Source organism: Salvia miltiorrhiza, chromosome 1, assembly GCF_028751815.1.
Source record: "Salvia miltiorrhiza cultivar Shanhuang (shh) chromosome 1, IMPLAD_Smil_shh, whole genome shotgun sequence".
NCBI classification, from domain to species: domain Eukaryota; kingdom Viridiplantae; phylum Streptophyta; class Magnoliopsida; order Lamiales; family Lamiaceae; genus Salvia; species Salvia miltiorrhiza.
The window spans coordinates 23,433,158-23,453,269 of record NC_080387.1 but is presented as its reverse complement, the minus strand read 5'-3'; the positions used below and the strand labels follow the sequence as shown (position 1 = coordinate 23,453,269).

General features: G+C 37.3%; 2 protein-coding genes across 12 annotated transcripts; one reads left to right on the top strand and one right to left on the bottom strand.

The window, feature by feature from the left end:
• The first annotated feature begins 597 nt into the window (after nt 1–597).
• Nucleotides 598–16,262, top strand: LOC131007067 (histidine kinase CKI1-like). 2 transcript variants are annotated; one of them, XM_057934209.1, is made up of 8 exons: nt 598–674; nt 12,484–12,578; nt 12,691–12,933; nt 13,014–13,694; nt 13,794–14,181; nt 14,267–14,811; nt 14,882–15,739; nt 15,808–16,262. In XM_057934209.1, the coding sequence occupies exons 2-8, from the start codon at nt 12,525–12,527 to the stop codon at nt 16,018–16,020; spliced, it is 2,982 nt and encodes a 993-aa protein (XP_057790192.1). In that variant the 5' UTR covers nt 598–674; nt 12,484–12,524; the 3' UTR covers nt 16,021–16,262. The 2 variants fall into 2 exon arrangements, with proteins under 2 accessions (XP_057790192.1, XP_057790193.1); XM_057934210.1 differs by lacking the exon at nt 598–674 and having other exon boundaries at nt 12,309–12,578; nt 15,808–16,195.
• LOC131007068 (uncharacterized) lies at nt 3,522–10,168 on the bottom strand. Of its 10 annotated transcripts, none has more exons than XR_009095891.1 (6): nt 9,451–10,168; nt 8,824–8,877; nt 6,176–6,244; nt 6,029–6,098; nt 5,572–5,693; nt 3,522–3,768 (listed from the first exon to the last, which is right to left on the bottom strand). XR_009095891.1 is itself a non-coding variant. In XM_057934214.1 (3 exons), exons 1-3 carry the CDS (start codon nt 9,741–9,743, stop codon nt 3,627–3,629), a joined length of 354 nt encoding a protein of 117 aa, XP_057790197.1. In that variant the 5' UTR covers nt 9,744–10,167; the 3' UTR covers nt 3,522–3,626. The 10 variants fall into 10 exon arrangements, 2 of the variants coding, with proteins under 2 accessions (XP_057790197.1, XP_057790194.1); XR_009095889.1 differs by lacking the exon at nt 6,176–6,244 and having other exon boundaries at nt 9,451–9,533; nt 9,625–10,167; XR_009095892.1 differs by lacking the exon at nt 6,176–6,244 and having other exon boundaries at nt 8,790–8,877.
• Nucleotides 16,263–20,112: the final 3,850 nt, after the last annotated feature.

Genomic DNA, 20,112 nt, shown 5'->3' with positions numbered 1-20,112 from the left:
TTTTTTCTGTTTTGTTTTGACCTTTGTGCAGGTCATAATGTAATGCTCAAATTGGACTGGATGATTGTAAGCTGTAACCATTCTTTTGCATGTTTGGTTTGCTTTTCTGCTTTTCTTAGAGAAGTTCATGAATAACAGGACCATAAGAACTATCTTATCCAAGTTCATCATAGTGCTTAATTACTTATGCACTGCTCTATAAGTTTCAAATTGTTGAATTACACATTCTATATAATTCTGTTAGTAGAGAGTTACTTGTGGGAGAACTGTAAGGTTCCACATTAATTTTATTGATTTCTATAGATATACAAAATGAAATATTAATTTATTATTTAGGGTCATTCCATTTGGTGTTTAGTGTTGCCATGCTTGAGGGTCAGACTGTGATCATTTACAACTTATGGAGATTTAATCAATTTCCTATTATCATTATTGAAATAATTTTGTTATTAAATTTTGAAAATTTTGTTCACTTTTTTTGGATTTCGTAATGTAGACCTATTTTACTATATATAATAGTTTTGACATGTCCTGTTAACAATTCTTTTAGTTAACAATCTTTATAATTAATTTACAAATATACTGTGAAATAATTTCTACGTCTTTTTTTCTAATGATGAAGCAAAATTCGTGGATAGTGTTGCTTCGATCCCACTTGGTTCTTCATTTTTCTGGTACGTCTTTTCTCTTTATTTCCAATTCCATGCCACCTCTGTAAACCTATGCTATGCTTTTTTTCTTTGTTTGGTTCTTGAGACATGCTTCGTAACAATGTAAATATTTATATTTGTTATACAATTTATTTACTAAAGGTGACGTTTAATAAAATGATTGTCTCTTTTTCGAGTTTAGTTTGATGTGTTTGTCTCAGAATCCAAACTTCAATAATAATTATAAAGTTAGTAAAAAAAATTGCCAAAATATTGAATGATAATACCAAGTATTTTTTTGATAGTTATAATTAGAGATTAAAAGACAAACTTGTTTAAATTCTCAAGAAATAAAAATAATGCACAATAAAAAAATAAGGATTTTTAAACTCCATGGCCATGTGCTTCTTTTTTTATTTTAAGAGCTTTAGAAATTGATTTTTTTTTCTTACTCGTGGTTTTTGGGTTTTTTTATGAACAATTATGAGCTATGAGGATTTGAGGGTTGAGATATTTTATAATAATAATAATCCTAATTCATAATTTTAATACTAATCAAAATCAAAAGTGAACATAACATTAATCACGAGCTATTTTATGGACTGGTAATAATCACGAGCTATGCTTAAATATGAAAACAAATTTTTTTCCAAGTATTTTTATCAGACTTTAATGAAATAATGATATCATATAAATAGCTACGTGACTTTATAGAATTTAATTATTGTTGTATATAAATAGTAAATATATATGTCACATTCTTATGAAAAGGAGGTTTGTTATGCGCTTCATTTTGACTAGGATAGGGAATTAGGATTATGATAGTTTTGGTTATTATCAAACTTTAATGAAATAATGTTGTCATATACATACTAACTAGTGTATAACCCGAGATTCGACGGGATTTTAAATTATGATTCAAATTATTTATATTATTTTTGTATAATATAATTATTTTTAAATTAATTTAACTTGATGCTATACAGTTCATATTACTCTTTTCGTCCCGCTTTAAATTATCCAAAATATTTAGACACGAATATTAAAAAATGTATGATAAATGTGTGAAGTGGTGGTGGACAACAAAAAAAGTAGTGTTAAATGCCCAATTTTATTTCTAAATTTGATTTGATTCATTTGAAATAGGACAATCCAAAATATAAATTGGGTCATTTGATGTGGAACAAAGGGAGTATATTAATCTCAATTATATTCATCAATTAAATATTAACTTTTTGCTAGAATAATGAAATTATTATTTTGTAGTATAAATTTTGTACTCCCTCCGTCCCAAATTTCCTTTTTGGACGTCTCATTTATAATGTCATAATCCAAAAAAGAAAACATTTTACTTTATCTACTCTCTCTCTCCCCCCCATTTACTTTATCTATCTCTTACTTTTTCATTACTCTATCTATCTCTCACTTCATTTACTTTATCTTTCTCGTACTTTATCTACATATTCTTAATTTGCGTGCTCATTTTTTTGGGACATTACTATTGGGACGGAGGGAGTACAATTTTTCTATATTGACAGATAAGAAAGATAAGAATTAATTTAAAATCTCATCTGTCATCTAAGCATCATCTCATCTCAACTCTGTAAGACAACTTAATCATTAAGAACTCGAAAAATGATATATGAGCAATCGTCTAGGCCCTGATGCTTTAAATATCATAACTCACTTCTATTCGTCATTTTCGTTATGAGCTTGAAAGACCAGGGCTGACTTGTGAGATTATATTAACTAACTTTCAAACATCATCTTATATGGAGTTTGAAAAAATATAACAAACTTTTGTGCATCATCACATTTGAAGGTTAAAATACCATAACTAAGTTTCAAGCATTATTCCATTTTGAGTTTGAAAAATAAAATTGACTCGTGACCATCATCTAGTTTGAAGTTTGAAAGGCCATAACTAAGTTTTAAGAATCATCTCGTCTAATGCTTGAGAAAATTGATGTTAGATTCAAATTATATCATATCAATTTATTTAGTATTTCAATTGGTAAATTTTCATAAAATTAATTAAATATGGCTTATATTAAAAAGAAAAGAGAAAAGCCGTAGGGAACCCTTGAAAGCACAGAACATCAGACTAAGAGTCGAGCCTCGTTATTTTCATAAAAAAATCAATATTTAATCCATTTTTTTAAATGTGTTATTTTATGATTAAATTAAAATGAAGAAATAATTTATTTAATGCAGGTATTTATTTTTCAAAATAAAATTATTATTTTTATTTAATTAAATAAATTTGATCAACTTAAATTGACAAAGCAATTCAAATTGTATTAATCTCAATCACTTCACCAATTAAATGTGGGTATTTGGTTTGGAGAGTAAGAGCATCCTTTTATATAGGTTTTTATTTTGGTGAATTCTCATAAAAAAACAATACTTAAATAAATAAGAATGAATAGATATGTAAATGTTTGGAAAAATAAGGATGAATAAAAATGCAAAAATATGACGATGGCACATAGGAGTATATATGTGATGATTTTAATACATATTCTCATCCTAAACATATAATAACCAACTAATTTCTCGAATTTATTTAAATTTATAATATATATATATATATATATATATATATAATCAAATAAAATATATAAAGAAATAATTGGTCAATAATCTTGATAAAATTTCAAACTATAAGAACCTATTTATTTAAAATATATTTTTATTATTTTTTCAAAGTATCTTTTTATTTAAATTTATAAATGGTAAACTTTAACAATAATTTTATTTAAACATTGAATTGTGAGATTTAATAAATTCAATATATATGAGAATGATCAATTCAGGAAGGATAATTTATGTGAAATTATTTTTCATGAGTAAATTAAATAGAAGAATCTATTTGTTTTAAATGCATCTCAAAAGTATAATTTTATTTATGTTTTTTTTTTTTTTTCACATGGCGAAGTTCAATAAAGATCAATGTGAGAATGATAAAATATCAAGCTAATAACTATCGTGAAGCCCTTCCATGGCTCGATCATTCTCTTGCTCACCAATCTCATGAGAGGAATAAGACGATGATGCTCTTGAATCTTCTTCTTCAATACCATCAGAAAGAGCAACTCTAGCATCCCGATCCCTAAAACTGAGGTTTTTCATAAGCATATGAAAGTTAATTTACAAAAAGGTTCAAGAGGTAAATGTTGCTTCATATAATAATTCTCCCTCTTACATATGTTCTCAACACTTATAAACCATTATTCATACAATAATTTAATCATCACATATGTTGTAAGATCCAAACAATCGAAAAAATATGCATTTACAAATTAATACAGTCTTGTGTAAAGATACTGAAAGTTTTTATTAAAAAAATGGACGATGGTGTCTTAGTGTCTATATGATCTGTTCAGAGCCTATAATCTCAAGTAAAGCTTCTCCAATCAATACAGTCTTGTGTAAAGCTACTGAAAGTTTTTATAAGAAAAATGGACGATGGTGTTTATATGATCTGTTTAGAGCCTATACTCTCAAATAGTTAATCTCAAGCAAAGCTTCTCCCTCTGAAGATGATTGAAATAGAACTCATATTTTTTCAGTTAGGGAGTAAGTTACCAGAAACTGTATTAGGCTATTTACACGGGATTTTCCTCATAAAGGATCAAGAATATTTTTTTAGAACTACAGAATGCAATCAATGATTTGAGAATCTCTTAATTCATAATGTTCAAAAGAAAAAAAATATAAATGTATTTTGAATAATTCATACTGAAACTGAACATCGTGATATCTTAGATAATGCATCGGACAAAAAATTATCCTTATGTTATAATAATTGGGTTCTATAACCAACCAAAACCAACAGGGAATAATTCTATGCATTAGACTAAGACAACTGCAGAGTACATTTAATACATTCAACTGATCCTTTATTTTCTTAATACATGCTAGAGTCCAAGTAGAACTTATGGCAATCTACATAGGATCTCCATCATATTAGTGGGATTCACACTTAAGAATGATTAATCAATTCAACTCAGATAAATAACCAAAGCTCTCCCAACTCCGAGCTCATCCCCGAGATTTGGCTAACTTGTTTGTCTAGAATTTCAAATCATATTTCTTTTACATCCATTATTGTTTGGTGGTGTTGAGACTTGTGAGTTTGATCGATCTTGCCGTATTGACATTTATTCATATGATATTATTGGATGACATTTTTAGTTTAATCATGCAATTCGTGATTATTTTTCCATAAAAAGAGTCCACCAAGAATTTAAGGATATCACTCAGATGGTCAAAACAACAATTCACATTAAGAATAAGTTTCAGCATGGCAGGAAAAAAATTGAGTGGGAATATAAGCTAGATATAACCAATTAATTGCCAACCTCTTATTTTTTCATGTTATGTAATACTTTCTTGAGGACTTTCTGTTAACAGAAATGTCAATCCATTTTATTTACAATCAAATGAATAGTATTCTAATATGTCCTCCCTCCCCCCCTCCCCCACTCCCTAGAGAATCTATTATGGGATGGAGAAGATACATACAAAAGCAAAATAGAGAAGAATTTAATATAGTCTCAATTTCAAACTCAAATTCTATATAAGGTCTTTAGGAGAAGATATATGCAGAAGCAAAATGGATAAGAATTTAATATAATCGCAGTTTCAGACTCAAATTTTATATGCTTTAGCAACATATGATGAACTATGTCAAAGAGGCAAGACAGGCGATCATATAGCATAAAAAATTCCAACTTTGGAGATCATATATATGTTGTTTAGTTTTGGAGTGAATAGGCATATTGCTCTTAAGACAGTTCTAATTAATAGCAAAACTTGTTTGATTATGATACTTCACAAATATATGTCATGAAAACTAATACATGAATTGCTAATCAAATGAAACAATCAATTATATTTTGCCAGTTAAACGACTTACTTATCCGCAAGACGTTCCAACATGCGGTAAGTAAGCTGTGGAGCAGCACCCGCGAATACGCCACCTATAAAATGTACTATTGACACTCTCTTGGATTTTCTTGGTCTCAATACCCATGCACCCTGCAAAGTTCTCATATATTCTATTAGCAATCTGTCACAAAGTCTCCAAAAACTTTACAGAAACATAATACGAATTCGAAAATAATCTAGATTATATATGAAACAGCCTCTTCAGTATAAGAATTCTTGACATCTCAAAATAAAATCACAACTGCAGATATGTGTGCAGAGCACACTAAAAAGGAACATAGATGAAGCATCTAAAACAAACTAAAAATAGAACCCATTCAGCTTTAGGTGGAGAATTTTCATAGAAGCATCACTCTGGCAAACAGTGTATCTGCTCAAACCAAATTTGGAAGATGTAAGGTCAGGTCAGTTCAAGTATAAGATACCTTGATTTCACTCTAATCGCCAGAACTACCCCAACCTTCTTGAGATTGCTTCACAGTTTCCGTGAGTGCTCTGTTAGTGAAGCACACAAAAAGCAACAATCAAACTAAATCTTAGCGGATGTATATCAAACTGAAATATTCCTTCACCTTCCAACAATTATTGAGTTAAAAAAAATGGGCACACAATTGAAGAGGTCATTAAGTCATGATGGTTCCCTACAAATCAATCGGTTCAAAATTTATTGAGTTACTGAGTATGATCCCAACTTTTAGAAATAAAATACTAAAAAGTATACTCTAACATAACTGTTGTTTTTAATGCCTGCATACCAAATCACAGCCAACTCCATCTACTCATAAAATGATAGAGTAAAGGTGGAGAAGGAACGAGAACTGAACGGTAATATTATAAATGATAGAAATTAAAAGAAAACTCCTCACCGAGGCCTACAGCAATAGCTGTCCTAAACAATACTATGATTCCACATAAACGACTCTAACTATGATAAGCCTATTAAATAGGTAAAAAGGAAACCCTAACCCTAAAAGCCCATGCACACGTTATAGGCCTTTAGCCCAAACTATTTGACAAGAAGAACTAAGAATAAATAACTGACTCAATTAAAAAGAAAAAGAAAAGAAAACAGATGCCACGGTCTATCAATAGCCTCCCCGGACAAAACAGCCTTGTCCTCAAGGCTGAAGTATGGACCGGAAATAGGATGCCTCAACAGGCGCATGCTGGTGTAGTGCATCGAACTCGGGCTCCCCCAATTCATCACACACAAGGACGTTCAACGTCTTAGGCGGGCAGCGGTGAAGGGGTCCGAAAGTCAGACCGCAACGGAAGCAGGTACCAGCGGCAAGATGTTTTTGAATCTCTGATTGCGGCAGTTGGCGAAAGTTTTTGGCCTTGCTTAAAGGTAGTGAGGCGGCAGAAACCGTGGAGTCGGAAGAGTAGGTAGCTGTGGCTGTTGGTTGGCCGGCTGTGAGAGGGGTAACACGGTGGGAAAACACGGTAGGGGTACTAGGACGGGCAGCACGGCGCGCTGCGCTGACCGCAGAGGTGTAGTCAGTGAGAGCGTTGTCCTGTATCTGCTCTCGCACCGAACGCTGGAGACCACCGAGGAAATATCCTAAGCACTGGTCATCTGAAAGGGGAGGCAGCTGGGCCACGCGGCTTTCGAAAGCAGCGATGTAATCCTCCAGAAATCCTGTTTGATGTAATAGAAACAAGGCCTCGTAGGTGTTGAGCGTGGAGGCATCGCCGAAACGCGCCAATAAGGCTTGGGTGAATTGTGGCCATGCCGGGTTGGGGTTACGACGCAGGAGTAGTTGTAACCAGGAAATAGCTGCGCCAGACATGCCGATAATAGCAAGTTGCAGCTTCATGGCCGGGGGAATGCGATGGACGAGAAAATATTGGTTGGCTCGAGCAATCCAGCCCACGGGATCAGATCCATCGAACCCGGGTAAGTCAAATTTTTGAATCGGAATAGTGGTGGGGTTGGTGTTGTCGGGAACGAACGGCTGTTTCCCAGTGGAAGAGTCGCCGGGATCATCTGGAACGAAGGGTTGTTTTCCAGTGGAAGACACGGCGGCCAAGATGGCTGCAAGTTGAGTTTCCATGGCAGAACGGTTAGCGTCGACTGCTTTGGTAAGGGAGGTCAGCGATGTCTGCAACTCTAACACCACCTTCTCTAAATAATCCAGTCGAGACTCGGTGCTGCGCGTCGTAGCAACCATGGCAGGTCGGACCAATTGATAGAGTAAAGGTGGAGAAGGAACGAGAACTGAACGGTAATATTATAAATGATAGAAATTAAAAGAAAACTCCTCACCGAGGCCTACAGCAATAGCTGTCCTAAACAATACTATGATTCCACATAAACGACTCTAACTATGATAAGCCTATTAAATAGGTAAAAAGGAAACCCTAACCCTAAAAGCCCATGCACACGTTATAGGCCTTTAGCCCAAACTATTTGACAAGAAGAACTAAGAATAAATAACTGACTCAATTAAAAAGAAAAAGAAAAGAAAACAGATGCCACGGTCTATCATAAAAACAGTTTGATGTTTACATATTTCTATCGTTTCTCATAATTCTAGGACAACATTTTCTCTTTCTCACTGTGGAATACAAAGATATCAGCAGCAGAAAGACTGGGTTAGTCAATATATACTTGCTTTTCTATCTGTTTTTAATTTGGATTCCATGCAAAAGATTATGACATTGAAACCCCCTTTGACTGCTTTCCAGTATTTTATGTGTTTGATTACCCATTTATTATAATCATAATCATAATTATGTGTGGTAGATCAAATATAAGTTGTAGCAAGAATGATTTTTGCCCAATACACATGACATGATAAAACCAATTTCCCGATTATCTAAGAGGTTAAAATAAGTTAAATAACATTACAGTTTAGCTTATAGGGTCAAAGCAATCACCAAATTTCCAGATTTGATTTTTAAAACTTCCTTGCTCCTAGTTGCAAAATATTCCTATAAGATAGGTGCAACTTTCCAATCATGGCAAAATATCATCTTTTTAACTAAACTTATTAGCAAGTACATACTTGAGTTTACTTATTAGGAGAGAGAGCAGGAAACTATAATAATTAGGATATGTTATTACCATGATACAGTTGATTTGTCATATCACTTTATAATATATATGCCTTTATAATATACAGTTCAATCATTTTATAATATATCATTTTACGGATAAGAAATGTGGTCAGATGAAATGTTCACCTATTATACTGTCTAAATCACTACATAAACATACCGGAGTTCCTGGATCCCAAGCAGGAGAAGCACTGGTAAAGTTTCCCTCAACTACCTATAACAGAGAGTATCATAGAGCATCAAGATTAATGGCGAACCCTGAACTCAAATTGCATCATCTAAAGCATTAACCAGAAGCAACAAATAAAAAATCTCAACAAAAAGCCACAAGCTTTTGTTGAGTATGATCCCAACTTAACTTACATGATGTGCTCTAGAAAAGAGGGCCAAACTTATTTTTCAGATCTTAACTGGTTCACTTAGCTTTTACCAGATCAATAATGAAACTGTCTTTGTGAACATGTTACTTGGGAATAAGATCTACAATTTTTGCCCAAAGGAACTATAATATTCTTAGACATTTCATAGAACAGTTGGTGAGCAATAGCATATCCATGGTTAGTTTTTTAAATAAATTGAAAGCTGAAGACCAAAAACACGACAAACATCACATATATGCGACCAAATTGAAAAAATCGAAACAAACATAACATTCTCCATAAACGAAAAAAACCAAAACCATGATCGAAATAAAATAACATTAAACCACACATGGCACTAAAGTTCAATGAGCCAACAAGTTCGAATCTTTCCACAAAACTCAGAATCTCAAAGTTGAAAGATTTACCCGTTCTTGCTCCAAGGACGAAGAATGACCTGCAACTTTTCCCTCTCTCTGCAATTTCTAAAGCCCACTTGTAGAGGAATAGCCTGCCAAGAATTTATATAAAAAATCAAGGTGTATGAGTAGGATTAAATCCGCTGATTTGCCTTTCCAAATCTATCACTCCCAATTACTTACCTTGAATCATGGATCTGTAGTGTGGGGTGCAGCCATGGATGAAGCACCTCCCAAATTTTTTGCAGCCATGGATGAAGCACATCCCTAATTTGTGCCATGGAAATTGAAATTTGTGCCATGGAAATTGAAAGAGAGAGACTGAATCTGCGCCAATTGTTTGAGATTGAGCGAGAGAGACTGAATCTCCCAATTACACAGCCGATTGTTTGAGATACTGAAGCTGCGCCGATTGTTTGAGAAGGAGCGAGAGATACTAAATCTCTCAATTACACAGCCGATTGTTTGAGATTTGTGGGAAGATTCTGCGCCAATTGTTTGAGAAGGAGCGAGAGAGACTAAATCTCTCAATTTCACAGCGGATTGTTTGAGATTTGTGGGAAGATTGATGGAAACTCATATTGTGAGAGAAATTGAGAGATGTAACGGCTGGGAAGATTATTGTGAGACAAATTGAGAGATGTAACGGCTGAAGCTATGTTTGTAAAATTGTGAGAGAAAAGATGTAAGGGTTGAAGCGAGGCGTTGTAAAAAGCCTTTCAGATAGTATAAAATAAAGCCTTGTGAGTGTGCCATGTAGGAGAGAGAAACAATATGGGGGCTGGAATATGTATTGGTTTATATAATTGATAGAATCTAAAGCATTAACCAGAAGCAACAAATAAAAAATCTCAACAAAAAGCCACAAGCTTTTGTTGAGTATGATCCCAACTTAACTTACATGATGTGCTCTAGAAAAGAGGGCCAAACTTATTTTTCAGATCTTAACTGGTTCACTTAGCTTTTACCAGATCAATAATGAAACTGTCTTTGTGAACATGTTACTTGGGAATAAGATCTACAATTTTTGCCCAAAGGAACTATAATATTCTTAGACATTTCATAGAACAGTTGGTGAGCAATAGCATATCCATGGTTAGTTTTTTAAATAAATTGAAAGCTGAAGACCAAAAACACGACAAACATCACATATATGCGACCAAATTGAAAAAATCGAAACAAACATAACATTCTCCAGAAACGAAAAAAACCAAAACCATGATCGAAATAAAATAACATTAAACCACACATGGCACTAAAGTTCAATGAGCCAATAAGTCCGAATCTTTCCACAAAACTCAGAATCTCAAAGTTGAAAGATTTACCCGTTCTTGCTCCAAGGACGAAGAATGACCTGCAACTTTTCCCTCTCTCTGCAATTTCTAAAGCCCACTTGTAGAGGAATAGCCTGCCAAGAATTTATATAAAAAATCAAGGTGTATGAGTAGGATTAAATCCGCTGATTTGCCTTTCCAAATCTATCACTCCCAATTACTTACCTTGAATCATGGATCTGTAGTGTGGGGTGCAGCCATGGATGAAGCACCTCCCAAATTTTTTGCAGCCATGGATGAAGCACATCCCTAATTTGTGCCATGGAAATTGAAATTTGTGCCATGGAAATTGAAAGAGAGAGACTGAATCTGCGCCAATTGTTTGAGATTGAGCGAGAGAGACTGAATCTCCCAATTACACAGCCGATTGTTTGAGATACTGAAGCTGCGCCGATTGTTTGAGAAGGAGCGAGAGATACTAAATCTCTCAATTACACAGCCGATTGTTTGAGATTTGTGGGAAGATTCTGCGCCAATTGTTTGAGAAGGAGCGAGAGAGACTAAATCTCTCAATTTCACAGCGGATTGTTTGAGATTTGTGGGAAGATTGATGGAAACTCATATTGTGAGAGAAATTGAGAGATGTAACGGCTGGGAAGATTATTGTGAGACAAATTGAGAGATGTAACGGCTGAAGCTATGTTTGTAAAATTGTGAGAGAAAAGATGTAAGGGTTGAAGCGAGGCGTTGTAAAAAGCCTTTCAGATAGTATAAAATAAAGCCTTGTGAGTGTGCCATGTAGGAGAGAGAAACAATATGGGGGCTGAAATATGTATTGGTTTATATAATTGATAGATGTTGTTTTATTAGGATTAGAAATTAGAATTGTAATAGAGATGATTATTATTATTATAAAATAGATCGTGATTAATGTTATTTTTCAATTTTGATTAAGATTATGAATTAGTGTTTTTGTAAGTATAAACCCCAAAACCATAAGTAATAAAAGTGTGTGGATGGCATTAGATATATATGGTAAAGATTAAATTAGGGAAGGCAGATTTGCAGCTTTCCCAATCTATCATTCCCAAAATTACTTACCTCCAAACATTGATTCACGAATCTGTAGTTGTTGTGGGCAAGAGATGTTGATGAATGACACAGTCAAGGATGAAGCATCTTGTGAGAGTGCCAAGTAGGATAGAGAATGATTGTATTTTTAAGATGTTAATAGATATATAATTTTACATGTATACACGTATATTCTACCTTAGTGTGCACAATTGTACAATTATTTTTTAAAAAATTTGTACATTAATATATATACAATGCCTAAACTTAAATTATTTAATTCCATTTGAAATCATCTAATGGGAAATGATGTGGAATATATGGATAGATGGAGGTTGCCTATTATAAATGTGAGGAAAAAAATCATTTCTGTATTTATACGATCTCTGCATCTATATAAGGTTTTACTCATAAGTGATTGTAAGTAAAATAAATAAAGAATCCACACCAAAAATAATGAAATATTTTCTGGAGATACAATATTAGAGTGATGAGCTATCTCAAAACAAATATAGCGCGTGAGTCAATTTTTGACGAAACTCTTGTGTAACAATTCCTTGTTCAATTCTGATTCTTTTCTAGATTTGTGCGAAAATATCTCCCTCTCTTTCCATGTATATTCAAAATAATGATCATTTACGACACCTTCAATTTCTCAATATTAAAAAATCCAGTATGTTATGGCTATGTGAGACAGTTTCGATGATCAGAAGCATTTGAAGTTGTTGATTTTGTAAGATGAAGCAAAATTCGTTGATAGTGTTGCGTCCCGTTTGTTTCTTCGTTTTCATGGTACGTATTTTCTCTTTATTTCCAATGCCATGAAACCTGTGTTATGCTTCTTCTTTTTTGTTGTTGTTGGGTTTTTAAAAGATATCGTTTGCATTATTATCAATCTTTGTAGATACTTGTGGTGCTGTCTTTGGCTGCTCTGTTGATCACAATATGGTTCAACAAAGTCGCAACAGTCGAAAAGGAAGTGAAGTTGATAGCACACAACATCCATCAACATTTCATATCTGAAATTCACAATGCAGTTGCATTCTTCTTCCCCAACAATGCTTCAGCCATCAACTTTGCCCGAATTTTGAGTTTCTCTTTGGATAACAATAGTAATCATCTTCACTTCCCAAATATTGAAGCAAAGGTTGTTTATCACTTCAATCTACAATTTTAATTTTTCTTCTTAGTTTTGATTTGTGATTTTTTTATTCTTCAATGATGCAGGTGGCTCCTGTACTATTCCAAGCCTTTTCAACGATACCATACCTGTCTCAAATTTCTTACGTTGGTTTGAATGGCTTATTATTCGCATACGGTAAAGATGGGGACGAGCCTTATGCCTTGTACTCAAACTCAACATTTCCTGCAAGAAAAGATGCAGAGAAGAAGTACACATGGTACTTGCAGCCTGCAAATCGCGACACAGGAAACTTATATGGCGAGGCGACTATGTTTCCTGCACCTGCACTAGTTAAAGCAAGCTGGTTGCAAGGAGCCTTGAATAGTACAAATGGATATGCCTCATTGGGGACCGGGTGGAGAAATCCTCCTCAGGATGTTCTGCTGCTCAACACGGTTCGTTTGGATGGCAACGGGGTCATTTCTTTAGGCTTTCGTATGAAGCCTCTGATTGATTTCTTGGTTGCTCAAATGGGCTTTCATGATGGAAGCTTGTATTTGGTGACAACGGATTGGGATTTGCCAATTCAAGGCTTGCCAAACAGTCGTGTCATCTTAGATGGTGGAGATCAAGTTCTGTTTCAGCTGTCAAGCTGCGATGGTGGCCAGCTTCAGACAGTGGGAAACATAAGTTGCAATGGCGAGTTGAGTGACCATATTTTGAGCATTGGAGGGAAGAAGTCCATGATCAACTGCTCACCAGCTGAGATTGCTGGACTTCATTTTGTAAGCATCGGTTTCACATGCTTCACTAGTCATGCTTTCTCATGATTTGAGAAATGTGAATACATATATATATATATTTGTGGTTTTTTGTTGTCTCAGGTGTTTGTGTTGGTTGTGGCACGTGATGAGTACTCAAGCCTAGTTCACAAGAAGATATTATTGGCTTTAGCTCTGCTAGTGCTAATGGTTGGTGCTTTGGTGATCCTGATATGCATTTTTGTGTCACTGATAGTCGAAGGTGCTAGAAGGGAGATGTTTCTGTGTGGAGCGTTGATAAACCAGATGGAATCGACCCAGCAGTCGGAGAGGAAAAGCATGAACAAGAGCCTCGCTTTTGCAAGTGCAAGCCACGACATTCGTGCTTCTCTGGCAGGCATAAGTGGCCTCATAGAAGTGTGTCGCAGTGAAGTTACTAAGAGGGACCCTTGCAGATCAGAAGTGGTGGAAAATCTGCTGCAGATGGAAGCTTGCACCAGGGACCTTTTAGGTTGGTGTTTTCTTTGAACCTTACTTTTTACATAGTACTAATCATTCATTTTACATGTAATTTTATTTATTTATTTTTCTTCAAGGCATATTAAACTGCATTCTTGATACGAGCAAGATAGAAGCCGGGAAGATGCAGCTTGAGGAGCAGGCGTTTGACGTGGAGCAGCTTCTGGAAGACGTGGTTGATCTATACCATCCTGTTGGCATGAAGAAAGGCGTAGACGTGATCTTGGATCCATGTGATGGCTCCATCTCGAGATGTCGTTGGGCTAAAGGTGACAGGACCAAACTGAAACAAATCTTGAGCAACTTACTTAGCAATGCTGTCAAATTCACCACAGAGGGACATGTGAGTGTTGGAGCTTGGGCAAGAAAGCCTTGCCTTAAAAATGAAATGCTTGGTTCCACCCAAACTAGCTGCCTATTCAAGTTTCATAGAGCAAAGGCCGAATCAGAAAGCTTCCATGCTGATCCCAACCGCATGGATTTCACATTTGAGGTAAACGACACAGGAAAAGGCATTCCAAAAGAGAAGAGGAAATCTGTTTTTGAGAACTACATTCAGGTCAGAGAAACTGCACTGGGACAACAGGGCACTGGTCTAGGCCTTGGGATTGTGCAATCACTGGTAAGCTCAAAATGAAGTTAGTTTATAATAATTTATCATTTGATATGCTCGTTTCTTTGGGTGCGTATAGGTGCGCCTAATGGGGGGAGAGATAGGGATTGTGGACAAGGAAGTGGGCGAGAGAGGCAGCTGCTTTAGATTCAATGTGTTGTTGTGTAGAGTCGAGACAGGAAGCCAGAGTGCAGCCGATTTCTGGTTGCCCAACAAAGCCCACAGCTCGCGAGTAGTGCTGTTGTTGAAGAACGCTCAAAGGAGCAATGTGTTGCAAGCGTTCATGCAGAGGCTCGGGATCAAGGTGCACGCGGTGAAGCAACACCAACAACTCGCTCCCACTCTTAACAAAATCAAGCAGAAAATGAACCTCTCGAGCCATAGCTATAGCTCTTCCAGCTCGCGATCAGTCCCTTTGAGCAGCCTCGACGGCATTGATCAAAACAAGCAGTCTGGATTGGTGCTGATGGTGGTGGACACGTGCGTGGGGCCCTTCTCAGAAATGAGCGGTGCAATTGCCGATTTCAGAAGGGATCTCAGCAGCTGCTGCTATACTAGGGTGGTTTGGCTGGATTCCACCACCGCGGACTTTGATGTGGACGAGCTAGCTGCACCGGATTTGGTGATCTCTAAGCCGTTTCACGGTTCGCGTTTGTATCAGACTATTGCTCTTTTGCCGGAATTCGGTGGCGTGCCTCCGAGAAGAGGATGTGCCGCTGAGAGAGAGGAGGAGAAGGTCGGGAAGCTGTTGACGGGGAAGAAGATCCTCGTGGTGGATGATGATCCCGTGGGGCGGAAGATAGCCATATTTGTGGCTTCTCAGCTCGGCGCCGAGCCTTTCTGCTGCGAGAATGGCGCGGCGGCTTGCCGGCTCGTCTGCGAGAGCCTCCGAGGCGGCGAATCGGCTCGTTTCGACTGCATCTTGATGGACTGTGAGGTACGCATTTACTTCGAGTAATATAGCTTTGATTTTTTTTTTATGATGAATGCGTTTTGTTTTGGCAGATGCCGGTGATGGACGGAAGTGAGGCAACGGCGAGGATTAGAGAAGCGGAGGGCGGTTACGGCGTTCGAACGGCGATGGTAGCGTTGAGTGCGCACAGCAAAGGAGAGGAGGTGGAGAAGATGATGGAGGCAGGGGTGGACGCCTACATCACCAAACCTCTCAACACCCATAATCTTCTCACTGCTCTATCTCCACTCATTACCAGTATCTGAGAATTCATCAAGATGAGGATTGCAATTTTTTTTATCAATTTCATTTTGCTTTGGTGGAAATGCTCTATTACTATGTCTACCCAACAATATGAGCAAACAATTATTGCATATGGCTACCAAATATGATGTTATCTTATGTTGATTTAAGTATTTAATTTCACATCCTGCAAACTTGGGAGAGAATGTTTCTGCTGCATATTTAATGCACTAGAGATTTGAACAATAATATGTGGAAACAAAAAATGGCCTTGAACAGAAATTATTTCTTGTGGTTTGCGCTTTGTATATGTAGATAGATTAGATTAGTACTTGTTTTTCTTTCATAGCATGTTTCAATAAAACATGATTGCCTTTTGGTTTGCCCTCTCCCCTCGTCGACCCATACTTTATTTATTTATTTATGATCAGCTTTTCTAGTCTTAATCCTTACCTTTAGATTGATGCTCATCAATGTGGAGTAATTGGTAGGCTATATAAACTTTCTATTTACTTTTCTCTATAAATTTTATGTTTAACTAGAAATATGATCATCAATATTGGTTGAGTTTCCACTAGATTCATCCATGCTCCGGGCTCACTTACGAGCCAACTGTTGCATTGGTTTGACTCATCATGCTGACTCATATGAATTAATTTTGATTTTTTAAATTTTGTTTCAATTTATATAAGAAAATTTTATTAACGCTATGGCACAAATTTAAATAAGGTACTTGCATAAATTTAATTAATGAAAATTAGATATCATCGGCTCACCTTTGTGCAAGAAATTCAGATGAAGTTGTGATGAAATGGTGAAAGAATTGTAGGAGCAATAGGGAACCATTGGGCAATTTTTCAATTTTCTATATTAATTTTAAAATAAGTGTGTGCATTACACACGTCTCATTTTTTTACCTCATAAATTGGGCTCAATAGATTGTGTCGCGCCTCAAGTCACCTTCACCTGCATCAGCAGGCTCTTCGCCAAGGCCGACAATGAGCCCCAACTGATGCGGGTGCTTTAAGATCTCGGCGATGAGCTCCAACCGATGCGGGTGCTCTAAGATCTTGATAACTATTTAGCCATGATTTAACCTTTCAATTTTGCACATTGACACATGAGTCATGATAATATGCTTCGAATTAATTATCACGTTTAAGAGAACGTGAAACTCCTTCAAATTCTTACGATCACGCAAGAACAAGCCAAAAGAAGATACAATTTTTCTGATGATCCCCAAAAGTAATCCTCGTCCCTATATATATGAAGGAGTAGGATGAAACTTATCATGGAAGAGAGGAAATTAAACCTAGTCTTATGGGCTTAAGAATGGCCCAACAAAATAACTAAATAAAGAAATAACAGCCCATTTAAGTAGTATATCGTGTGGGCCTTCGGATTTCTCTACGTGGATGACTTTGGGCTAGGCTTGGCTCTTCCTCCTCATGCACAGTAATGGGTTGGGCCTTTTCAAGTTGAGGTTTAGTACACGGGCTCGTATCAACTCCCCAACCCTTGGAAAGCACCTTGTACTCAAGGTGAAAATCTGGAAAAGTCGTGCGAAATGAATCGAGAGGCTCCCACGTGGCAGCATCCGGAGGAAGACCGTCCCATTGCACTAAGACTTGAGGGTCAGGACGATCGTTGCGGAAAATGGTGCGGGTTGCCACAACAACAATAGAAACCAATTGCGACAGACCATCCGAAGCAACTGGGAGTGGATTAATTGGAGTAGAAGCAGTACCAACAAATGGCTTGAGCAGCGAGACATGGAAAATAGGTTGAAAACGGCTCTCGGATGGCAAGTCCAGACGGTAAGCAACAACCCCAATTTTCTCAAGAATTTTGTAAGGACCAAAGTAACGTTTGGCAAGCTTAGGAATAGGGCGACGAGAGACCGAAACCTGGCGATAAGGCTGGAGTTTCACCCAGACAAGATCACCAACACTAAAGAAAATATCGCGATGATGCTTGTTAGCGTGCTGCTGCATGCGGTGTTGAGCCGACAATAAGAAAGCTTTCAATTCCTCTAGAAGACCATCTCGCTCAACAAGTAAAGCATCCAAGACGTCAACCGAGGTGGAACTGGGTGTGTAACGAGGAATAACCGGCGAAAGACGAACATATACGGCCTGAAAATGGCTCATAAGAATGCTAGAATGATAACTCGTGTTGTAATTAAACTCAGCCCATCCTAAAAAATCAAACCAACGAGCAGGGTGGTCAGCCGTCATAGCGCAGAGGTATTGCTCCAAACAACGATTCACAACCTCTGATTGGCCATCCGTTTGTGGGTGATATGCCAAGCTATGCTTAAGCGAAGTGCCGCTAAGCTTAAAGAGTTTGGACCAAAAATGGCTCATGAAAATGGGGTCACGATCCGAAATAATTGATGAGGGAAAACCATGCAACTTAACCACCATATCGGTGAAAATGCGAGCCACTTTACTAGCTGTAAACCCGGCATTAAGGGGACCAAAGTGGGAGGCTTTCGTGAGGCGATTGACAACAACTAGTATCACCGAAAACCCATGAGAGACTGGCAAATTGGTAATGAAATCCATATTGAGCTCATTCCAAATCAACGTAGGGATGGGCAGCGGTTGGAGAAGACCAACAGGAGCAGAGGTAAGGGTTTTAATCTACTGGCAGGTGGTACAAGCACGGACAAAGGCCTCCACGTTGCGGCACGGAGCATGTATGGCCAATAAAAGAGAGCAGAGAGACCAACCAAGGTCTTCTTAACTCCACCGTGGCCACCAACCGAAGAGCAATGAAACTCTTGGAGCAATTGGTGCTTAAGGGGAGATGATGGTGGAAGAAAGTACTTACGGCGATAAGTGAGGAGCCCGTCGATGGAGGCATAATCAGTAGAGATCTCATTCGACAATAGCTTGTGATGGTAAGAGAGAAAGTCAGCATCTTCGGCATTAGCTCGGCGCAACTGGTCGAGAAAAGTAGACACAGGCATGCTATGGATAGCAAGGCACAGATGGGTGAATGTATCAGCAACCTCAAGGTGCTGCAAGGAAGAGAAATCAGTCGTGGGTGCAGGTGAGCGCGAGAGGGCATCGGCAACAGTATTACGCTTCCCAGGCTTGTACTCAATCATAAAATTGAAACCCAATAACTTGCAAATATAACGGTGCTGACCAGGGGTGTGAAGTTGTTGATGGAGCAACTCCTTGAGACTATGGTGATCAGTGCGAATAATAAATCAGCGTCCCAAAAGATATTGACGCCATTTGCCGATAACTTCGCTAATAGCATGAAGTTCCTTAATATAAGTAGAGGTACTTCGTAGACGAACACCTATCTTTCGGCTGTGATATGCAAGAGGGTGGTTATTTTGTAAAAGTACAGCGCCCACGCCCATATCAGAAGCATCGGTGTCGATAGTAAATAGCTGAGAAAAATCCAGCAGGCGCAAGACCGGTGTAGAGGCCATGACATTTTTGAGAGCATCAAAAGCTGAGGATGCGGCAGAAGACCATATAAAATTATCTTTGCGGAGCAAATTAGTAAGCGGGGCAGCGATAGACGCATAATATTGAACAAATTTGCGGTAGTAGCCGGTGAGGCCGAGAAAACCGCGGAGTTGCTTAAGCGAAGTAGGGGGTGGCCAAGTGACCATAGCCGAGATTTTGGTAGGGTCGGCACGAAGCTCACCGGCCGTGACAATGTGGCCCAAATATTCCACAGAGGAAGTGCCGAATGTATATTTGGAAAATTTCACGGCAAGTTGGTTAGAACGAAGGCAGTGAAGCACTTGGCGTAGGTGGGCAATATGCTCTGATTCAGAACGACTGTAAATAAGGATGTCATCAAAGAAGACGACAACGAAACGGTGCAAGAATTCCTTAAGAACAAAGTTCATGGTAGCCTGGAACGTGGAAGGCTCATTGGTCAAGCCAAAGGGCATGACGAGGAAATCATAATGACCATCGTGAGTACGGAAGGCTATTTTAAAGATATCTTTATCGTGCATACGAATTTGATGAAACCCAGCACGTAAATCGAGCTTAGAGAAGATCACGGAGTGGCCTAGTTCATCCATCAACTCCTCAACAGTGGGGATAGGAAATTTATCCTTGATGGTGACGGCGTTCAAC